A 10,509-nucleotide genomic window follows, 5' to 3' on the forward strand; every position below is an offset into this window, starting at 1 on the left:
TAGCATACTTTTATGGGCAGCTCCCAATGAAGAGAATTGCAATTCCATTCTCTATCTCTCTCTCTCTCTCTCACACCCACACATATTTTCTTTTATTCTCTCAGTTAGCCAACATTTAACCAACAATGAATGAAGCAACAAAATTATACAACAACCTACACACACACACACACACAAACACATAAGAAAACGAAGGCAAAAAAGTTAAAGAAAAAACAAAATCCGGAAAAAGCTGAAAAAAACGAACTCTGGCAAACAAAGAAAAGCACAAAACAAAGACGAAAAAAGACACGAAAAAAAAAATAACAAACACGCCCACACACAAACAGGCTGACAGAGACGTCAGACAGAGGCAGCAGCAGCAGCAGCAAAGCAAAAAAAGCAACAAAAAAACAAACTACACCCTCACAGCGACAGGAACCCACTGAAAATATGCAAAAGGAAAGCATGAAAAATCATAAAATAAGTAGTCGGAAAAAAGTTTCATCAATTCAGCAACAATAACGTCCGAGCTAAAATCCGACTTGACAATGCTCTTGCCATAGGGGCAAGATATATAGGTCTATATATATACAAAGACATCCAATTCCGATGACTATCGCAATTGCTAAGAAACCCCAAGTTCTTATCTATTCCTCTCTATTATTTCTAGCTTTGCCTACTGAAAAAAGAGAAGAGAAACCTTTGACAATAATGTATTTGAACACTTTTATTTCATTTATTATTTTGTGTTTACCCAAATAAATCAGTCTTCAATAGTCTGTCTTCGCAGTTGTAACAATATCTAAAACAAAATTTTGAAAAATTTATTTCTGACGAAAAAAAGTATCTAAAAGTTTGTATTTTTGTATTGTAATTATTTTTTTCGTGTATCCATGGAACACCATAACTTGCATTGGCAAGATCTTAACCGGCGCGAACGTATGGACTATTTACTGAAGACTGGACACATGTCGGACTGCAGCTTTGTGGTGTTCGGTGAAATGGGTGAAAGGATCACATTTAGATGCCATAAGTTTGTCTTAATGACTGTATCACCGGTGTTTGAGCGCATGTTTCAGGGTGCCTTTCGAGAGGCGACTGCTTCCGAAAATATTGTCCTTGATGATGTTTTGGCTACCGATTTCATGGCGTTCATCCAATGCATATACCCTCAGGAAGACGATCCGTTGGATGGATATCCTTTGCAAATATTGCGAGCCTTAATTTACCTAAGCAAGAGATTTCTGGTTACTTACATGGAGAAGAATTGCTTAAAGAACTTATTGAAACGGCTATCTTATGACTTGGATCCCAATGAAGTAGTTTCGCTATACGAATATGCTCTGCAGATTGATGAAATGGAAATTTTAAAATGTGTAAAAGAGAAAATCATGGCTGATCCACACAAATATGTGAATTCCCAGGCTACTTATCAATTGAGCTGGAACACATTTTTCAAGTTCATAAACGAATTGTTCACAGTAGTCAAAGAGAAGACTCGTTTTGACATCATTGAACGTTACTGTAAGGAACTTGGATTCGATCAATGCCCAGTAACCAGACCAAAAGTTTTAAATGGCCTACAGTTGCCGGAAACGCATAAAATTGATCCAATAAACTTAAATGCATTTGATTTTTCCAAGTACTATCAGCTGACCCCAATGCAACTGTTGGCAATTCAATGGAAGGCATCGTCCGCAATCGAAGTCGACAATCAATTAATGCAGGTATCGGAGAAGGAGCTCGAAAAAATATACCAAGACCTGGAAGAACTTCGCAGGGATTGGAAATCCAAACAGGAATTCGCCGAGAAGCTTTTGAATTCTGTAAAGTATACAACAATGTCGTCTTATGATTTTTGCGTCGGACCAGGATCATCTTATTTATTGAGCTGCGAAAAGAAATTTGACTTCCTATCACAGATTTGTGTGGCCGAGCACAAGATTCGAGCTTTGCGTTTGTCATCCAACCCCTTCGCTTTTTGTGTGTTGTAATTGGCATTGTTACAACAATTTTGTCATTTTAAAATAAAACTTATTATTTTTCCATTCCATTCCAAGAATAAGAATAATGCATCCGATTGTAATCGCATTTTAGTTGATATTCAAGGCGAACACGCTCTAGATAAGAGAATGTCCCAAAAGTGGGTAATATGATAACGAAGACGACGATTAAGTTATAGATCTCAAAGAATTTGTTTGTTTTTCTTTAGCTACTACACCCACAAGCAATGTAATTAATTGTCCATCGACATGGAGACGCTTGTTTAGCTTTTAAGTCCATTCGATAAACTTCTTGAAGAGATCTAAATTTTAAAAAAGATATATCAACATTTGTTTTAAATTTTAATGGAATTCGGTATTGATAGATATTAGGAGGGGTGGCAAACATTTTCATTATAGTTGATCACTAGTCTATATACCAAATTAAGTGTCTCTACTTTTCTAATAGACTCTGACTTCGATGTGTTCATACAGACGGACGGACGGTCGGACGATCGCAAAACGATATGCATTTACTTTAAATATATGTAAGGTGGCAATAACACATGCACCGACTGTGTGGCATCCCTAGAGAAGTAACAGGCTTTAGGTCGGAGGTTGCCATGATGTTAAAAAAAGAGTCGAGCGTCAGTAGAAGTCGTCAGTTGTTGGTCGGAGTTAAGATGGCAGTCTAATCAAATTGCAAGCCGTCAGTTGTTTAAGTTGCCTATTAAAAGTCGTAAATTCTAAATATTCTAAGCTAAATGTAAACCTATTATAATAAAACTACACAATAATCTACATACAGTCAGCACAACATTTATTCGGACATCCATAAACTTCAACTTTCTTTATAAATAACTTCAAAAATATTTAAGTTTAAACAAAAATTTTTATTTCATTTTGAAAATTCATGTTCCTAATACTAATTTAAAACATAAAAACAAAAAAAAACCTTCTTTGGCATATGAAAAAAACTTAAAAAATAAAAAAAAGGCACATTTTTACGCACAACAATTATTCGGACAATTTTTAGTTTCTACAAAATAAGCTTATTTGTTCAAATTTTTGCTTTATATAGATTTTTAAATGCCGATCATAGAAAAGGATCGTACCTACTATTGTAAGCTTATTGGATCCGTTTCCATTTCAATTCTTATATTCCATTACGTTGCATAAAGTCCAAATACCTTACGTATTCCTTCACCACATAAATGCACACACACACACACACACACACTCACACAGACACACACAGCGAAAAAGCGGATCTCATTTACAACAAGAAGAACAACAGGAGCAGAGTGAAAGGCGAACGAAAGCAAACAGAGTCAGAGCCGAGAAAGCAGCAGAAAAGTGAAAGAGAATGAGAATGAGTGGTTGAGCAGGGGTGTAAAGCGGGGAGGGGAGGGCTTGGCTGCCCTGGGAAGGCAAAGCCAAAAGCTGTCGAGGAGCTCAGCACACACACAAGCAAACGTTGCGAGAATTGAGCTGGCAGAAAAAGAGTGAGAGATGGAGTGAGATGGATTGAGTGGAGCAAGGGGGACGACAACGATAGAGAAATGGGTTTTTTTTTTGCTGCTTGTTTCTTTTGTTGTTGCTGTTGTAGTTGTTCTTGTATGTGTGTATTGTACCACTGGGGCATTATAACGTTATCCTTCTGGTTTTGTTTCCGCTTGCCTGTCAAGACCAAGCCAGCAGAGTAAAGAGGAGGAACAGAGGTCTGAAACAGAGAAGGTGAGGTGAATTGGGTGTGAGTACCAACAATGGCTGACTGACTGACTGCCAAGAGACATACAAACACACACACTCACACAGACACACACAGTTAAATGCCAACACCCAACCAAAGTTTCCTTTTTTGCTTTTTTCTTATTTAGGGAGCATAAGGAGGCCAGAGAAACGAGAGGAAGAGTTGGCAAGCTAAGCCATGAAAGCATGGCACGAGTGCAACTTATTTTTATGAGCCTCACCCACACAAACACCGACCCAACCACCCACACATACACATACACATACACACACACACACACACACACACTAAGGCAAACATTGGCTGCTGCTGGCAAGCTCATAAAATTTATAACACAACGTCCTTGCCGGCTCCTTTCAGCTTCTTCCTTGCGGCTTTGGCTCTTCTTACTGCTGCTGTCTATATATATATATAAATATGTATATATATATATATATATGTACATATAATATATATATGTACATGTATATGTATATATGTATGTATGTATGTGTGCGTGTTTGCTTTTTCATAGCATTTTTTGCTTTTTGTTCGCTCTTGCTCCCTCTCCCTCACCCTCTCTTTCTTTCGCTGTCACCGTCCCTGTTGTTGAAGCAGATTTGGCCAAAATGTCTTAGCGAGAAAACTGAAGAAGACGAGGAAACAAGAAAGTAAAATGCCGCCCACTTAAATTGCTAAGTGGTGGCAGTTCCATTGCGCGGGGAAAAGGTATACCAGTGGCTTCGGATGTGCGGGTGTAGGGGGCGAGTATAGGTGTAGATGGTGGCAAAAGTTGATGGTGTAGCGCGCACCTGTCATGTATATAATATGAATTTTCCTTTGGGATATAAAACAAAAAATTGGCATACACACTCATATGTACACGGACTCGAAAAGAGTATGGCAAAAAGCCAATATTTTAGTTTTCTTTATATTTATTTCTATTTTTTATGCTTAGCATTTGACACAAGTTTAAAAGATTTTTCGATGAAAAATTCTTTTTTCTTGACAGATAACTAGGACAATGTGTCATTTAACTAATTCATTCTATCAAATAAATTCTTCACAAAACCAATGCGAAAAGCTTTAATCATGTTTCGTATTATTAGTCTTAGATGAAAGTCAAAATTGACATCAATTGTATATTGAGGAGGCCTTCACAAAGTTATCTAGGGCATTTGGGCAATGGCACGAATTTGTATACCCTTGCAAATAAGGGTACATTTAGAGAACCATTTCCATTTACAAATTTTTTTGATCAGGACGAGTGTAAAATGGCTAAATGATTTGCCAATTTCTCCTAGACCGTTAAGACAGCGTTGATATTTTTATCCAAAGTGCACAGTGACCGACGGAAAGAAGGTCAGTCAAAGTTTTTGTGTTTTTCTTTTTTCAGAATCATATACATATATATAGTTTCCAAGTTGGATGGTAACATAATAAAATCGTTGCAGCTTTATTTGAAACTTTGAAATTTTTAGACAATTACTTGGAAAATAACAGTGTAAGTCTAAGATATTTTTGACTGATTGTTTCTATGGGAACTAAATGATATAGTCGCTTGATCTTAGTCAAATTAGGCAAATATGTATGACAACCTTAAACCACCGTTCATCAGTACTTTAATATCTAATGTCAATGGAGTTAAGTACTTGGGCATAACTCTAGATCGGGGGGTAACCCAAAGAGCTCATGTCATGGGAAAGAGGAAAATTAAGGAAATACCTTTCTGTGGTAAATGCTGCAACCTCATGTCCCTAACATTGTTTTCTATTCTGCTCATCAAATGATTTAAGAAATAGATGACCACAATCGTCTTTATGAGATGCATTTAGTTTTCCCAAGTTTTTGTATCGATGTTTGGCATCAAAAGGTCTTTTAGAATATGAAGTTAGTCTTAAATGATTTAAAGATTTGTTTACCATTTTCGCTAAAGCGCAAATTTCCGCTTGGCATATGCTGCAGTTGTCAGGATGCTTGTGTGAGAGTGATATAGATGGGCAATTGCACCTCTCCTTCCACTCCTGGATCCATTAATTGAGGGAATTAGCGACAAATATCAGTGTGCCAGATTTTATTCCATTAGTTGAAAAAATGTGTGAGACAAGTGGGCGTGTCGAAAATCTTAAGCTAGCTAGCTTTTATATTTTCATTATTATTATTCCGGGACATTTTTAAATAAATTTGAGATATATGTACATATACATATTGACACACGAGTCTACATACCAAATTTGCTGGCTCTAACTCCGATGCATTTTGAGATCTAGGTGTTCATACAGACGGACACGGCTACTTCCACTCAGCTGTTAATGCTGATCAAGATTAAAAATACTTTATGGGGTATATAAAAACAAAAATCATTGCTCACTTTTACAAAATAACAGTGAAAATGAAATAATCGACTAGTTGGAAAGTCTTAAAAATAGTCGAAACTATAACTGATTGTTTCCTCTGATGTGAAATAGCTACTATGGGCAATATGGTCTTACGAACTTTCATTAGTTGCCTCACTTGGTGCATGGTATATATATGTACATGGTATACTTATTACCTTATTAGTACCTAATGCTAGTAAGCCAATAATTTCTTTGACTACGCGATGTGAATGATGTATTGCTAGACATACACAGACTAGATTTGAAAATTGTTCCTATTTGATTTGTTTTTGTAAGGATTTCGTCCGACTCCCACGCATTAGAAGTGTCGAACGTGCTCGTCCCCCGGGTGTTATGAGTTTCGAATCCTGATATACATATGCTATAAAAAACAACCCAAAAAAAAAAGGAGTCAACTCGCACACACATACACACACACATCAGTATAATTGTTAATGGTGTTCGGCAGAGAGAAAAGTTAAAAATTTTTGCTTACAAAATGCCAGGCGAACAGAAATTCGAAACAAGTGAAACCAAAATGTGCACGAAATGGAACGAGTAACAAAGTAGGACACAAACAGGACAAAACATTCAGGGTGGAAGGGGAATGGAATGGGATGGCATGTTATGGGATTGGGGATTCTTTGAGCATGAGATGTATGTATGTATGCACATGTACATGTTTGCCATGTATGTTTGCACATACATATGTACATATGTATGTATGTACGTTTTTTGATTTTGTGGCCTATCCGAAAAACGCATCAAATTCTTTTGACCAAACAGAGACAAATATGAAGTGGTTTTTGGGGGGGGTTTTGGAATCAATAAAATTTCTATGATATTTGAAATTAATATTAAGTGTCGTCACTGAGAAATTACGATAAGGGTGATGATGATGATGATGATGTTAAGATGATGTCTGCCTTACATACCAAAAATGAGAAGGAACAGCAGGATGAACATTTGGCAAAAAAGCAATAAACACATTTTTGCGAACATATATATGTATGTGCATTTGTATGTGTATTTTCATATATGTAAATATACATACACAATACATACATACATATGTACATATACATATATACATGTAGCTTTATACAAATTGTAACTGTTCTGGCACACGTGCATTTCACCGCCCACCATCGTCCTGGCCATCTCTTTTATCCTTTTGCACCCAACACTGAAGGGAAACTTCAACTCACAGACAATGTGTGCCCATACACATACTTACAGATCCATATGTATGAATGTATGTATGTATATATCTCTCTATCTATCTTCACATCTTTCTCCTTTTGCTCTGTTTCTCTCCTTCTCTCTCTCTCTCTCTCTCTCCATCTTTCTCTTTGTCTGTATTACACTCTCAGCTTATGTGTGTATGTATGTATGTTTGCATAAATAGACAATGAGCAAACAGCTTGCACGCTGAATGATAACGTAGGAGCAAGTGGAAACAAGGGCCCCAACAGCAGCAATAACCACACCAACAAGAACAACAAGTCAACTCCGTGGCCCCATTGTGCCGTGTGTGCGGCAGGCAAAATGACAACAACAACAACAACAACAACTTTACAGACACACACACACCATCAAGTGCTTACATATATGGAATCGCTTGCATGTCACCAAAAGCTGGCAACCCAACAAGCTGCTCCTTCTCATCCCTGCCTCGCCCATTTACAGTTGAAAACTTATGTTACCTCAAGACAGACAAAATGTAATGAAACCAAAAATTTTTCAAATCGATTAACACGAATTTTCAGTTTTCAATTTCAAAGAATAAAATCTTGTGTTAAAAACAAATTGTGTCAAAATATTCTTCAATATTTAAACATTTTACAAAAGTTCGCCCACTTAAAACGTCCCGATTTTATATACCCACACTTCTAGAGGGTATTCGAAAATTCAATTAATATTTGTAATGCTAAGAAAAACAAAGGAAACAATACCCCTTAAAGTTTTTTAAAAATTCATGATTCTATCAAAGATAAAACTGGTTTCATTTAATTATAAAAATATATTTATAAATACAATTAATACAAGTGTCCAAATAGGTTTTCCAATTAAGAAGATGTATACATAGCCAATAAAGTACTACCAAATTTCTGAATTGTAAATTTGCGGCCCAAAATAATACCTAAAATGATCATAGTTAAAATTTTTCAATAAAAACCAATAATATTGACAAATATTTTTTTGTAGCAAATTTGAAACAAATTGAGAATTTTTTATAGACCACAATGACCAATCATGGCTAAAAGCATTTTATTGGTACTTAACTAAATTTGTAAGGTTTTCATAATTAAAAAAAAAATCTATAAATTTCAATATCATTCGAAGGACTGCCTTTCTTAAGTTAATGCTTTTTCCTATCTTAAGACTTAAAAACGGAATCAAGCCAATTTTTGATACCCTGTTCGCATTCATATCAGTAAACTGATGGTAGGTTGGACAATGCAAGATCTGTACTAAAATCCGGTTGAGCCAAATCTTTTCTGCGGGTAATTTTCAAATAATTTTGGACAAATGTTGCAACGTTGTCATGTTGTAAAATTGTAATATTCGGAGACTTACTGTGAGTTATTTTTGTTTTTGAAAACAATAATGTATTTAGCAAGCAAAGCTCTCAGTTCCTTATTTTCAAACCTTACGGTTGCCCAGGACATTCTTTTTCTTTTTAATTTATGTATGTCTCTTATTTAATTGTTTTCCCATTTTGCACAACACTCAAAAATTCTGAAATGTTCGAAATCCATGAAAGCAATCAGTTTTTATCTAACTGAATCTTAATTAAAAAAAAAAAAATTTTTCTCTCTGAGTGAGAGAACCCAATAAAAGATTGCTTTAGAGTATTTCTTTCATATATTCAGTAAAGAGACTTATGTTAAGACTAATCGAAATACTCAAGTGACATTTACGAGCTCTGTTGCAACAGCTAATCGATCCACTGCGTCCAATCGGTCCAAACCAGTCGACTACTTTATTTGCTGGTGTGCCTTCCCATCTGTTTCCGGCAGATAAGCCAACACAATTGTTACTCCCGTTTGCCACGTTTTGCTACATTTAAATGGGGTCCGAAATAGAGGTGGAAACCTATCGACAGTAGGCGCCATCGATAATGGACGATACTTTTTTCAAACCCATCTACTGTGGTCGATACTGTGCCTTCGATAGTCGCCGATAGTGTTAAAAAAAGGCGCTTAAAGTAAAAATTTAGTTGATTCTTATGAAAACTCGGCGTAAAATTACGACGACTACCTTAAGTTAACCAAAAAAAGTAGCTTACTCTGTTTTCTTTACTATTTATGGTACTTTAAAAAAAAAAAACATTAATTATTATCCCAGAGAAAACCACTTTACCCAAATTTTAACGCATTTATTAATCAATTTTTGCACAAGTGAACACAATTGTGACAAAAAAAGAACGAATAATTTATTTCGAGCGACTTCGACGTCGATAGTATGACAGCTCGATAGTGTCAAACCATGGATAGTGTCGATTGTGCTAACGATAGTTCTCCACCTCTAGTCCGAAAGTTATGCGCTTGAAAAGTGATACTTATCCCATTAATATGGCCACCATTTCATTTTGGCCAACAATATCTCACTCTACTCAGAATTTTATTTACCATTATTTATTGTTAGTCCAAAGAATTATCTAGTGTTGTAAAACGACATTAAAATGAAAAGCCTTGGAAGAAAAACCGCCGTCGTTTTTCATATTAGAAAAATAAGAAATGAATACACGAACAGAACAATTTTCTTGCTTTCAAGCTAACATTACAAATCGAATAAGAAATATAAATCTTTGTGCCTCTTTTTCCAAATGAACCTACTTCGCACCGTAAACAACGTTTATTTTACTATAACTCGTGAAACAGTCAATTCAAAAATATCCGCAATATTATGTATTTGTTTTGTATAGGTTTTGTCTTTTATTTATGTAGATTTGATACTATTTATCCAATCGGAAATCATCCCAGCATTCAGTTCATAAATCGACAAAATACAACAAGTTATCGATAGAAAAGTCAGTGTTACACAATACTAAAAACTTTTATTTTCATCAAGATGAAGATACAAACACAATCGATTACAGTTATCGATAGAAAAGTCAGTGTTGCACAATACTAAAAATTTTCATTTTCATCAAGTAGCCATGGAGAAATTTGTCTCGTCAATGGCATAAATACTGCAGCGACTCACAGGTTTTCTCATTCACTCACTTCCTTCTGTTCGGATAACAACTGAATCATTTTTTCCTTATTATTTAAAAACTTATTTTTCCCTATTTAAAAACACGTCATAACTTGTGCTGTTTAAATAGCATTATTTTCCTTATTAATTACAATCACAATTTTGCCTTTTAAAGCGATGCGCCTTATCAAATATTTGTAGTATTCTCGATCTGCTGATGATGGTCTTTTCT

The 10,509-nt window shown here is 35.5% G+C and overlaps 1 protein-coding gene across 1 annotated transcript; it reads left to right on the forward strand.

Moving 5' to 3' along the window:
* Window positions 1–821: 821 nt before the first annotated feature.
* On the forward strand, window positions 822–2,044 carry LOC111518981. Its single transcript, XM_023177475.2, has one exon. The coding sequence runs from the start codon at window positions 876–878 to the stop codon at window positions 1,974–1,976; it is 1,101 nt and encodes a 366-aa protein (XP_023033243.1). The 5' UTR covers window positions 822–875; the 3' UTR covers window positions 1,977–2,044.
* The last annotated feature ends 8,465 nt before the right edge of the window (window positions 2,045–10,509 follow it).

This window comes from Drosophila willistoni (assembly GCF_018902025.1).
Source record: "Drosophila willistoni isolate 14030-0811.24 chromosome XR unlocalized genomic scaffold, UCI_dwil_1.1 Seg143, whole genome shotgun sequence".
NCBI classification, from domain to species: Eukaryota; Metazoa; Arthropoda; class Insecta; order Diptera; family Drosophilidae; genus Drosophila; species Drosophila willistoni.

Bases quoted from the DNA above. Each gene is read 5' to 3' on its own strand.
- LOC111518981 (XM_023177475.2), top strand. From the start codon at position 876: ATGGAACACCATAACTTGCATTGGCAAGATCTTAACCGGCGCGAACGT.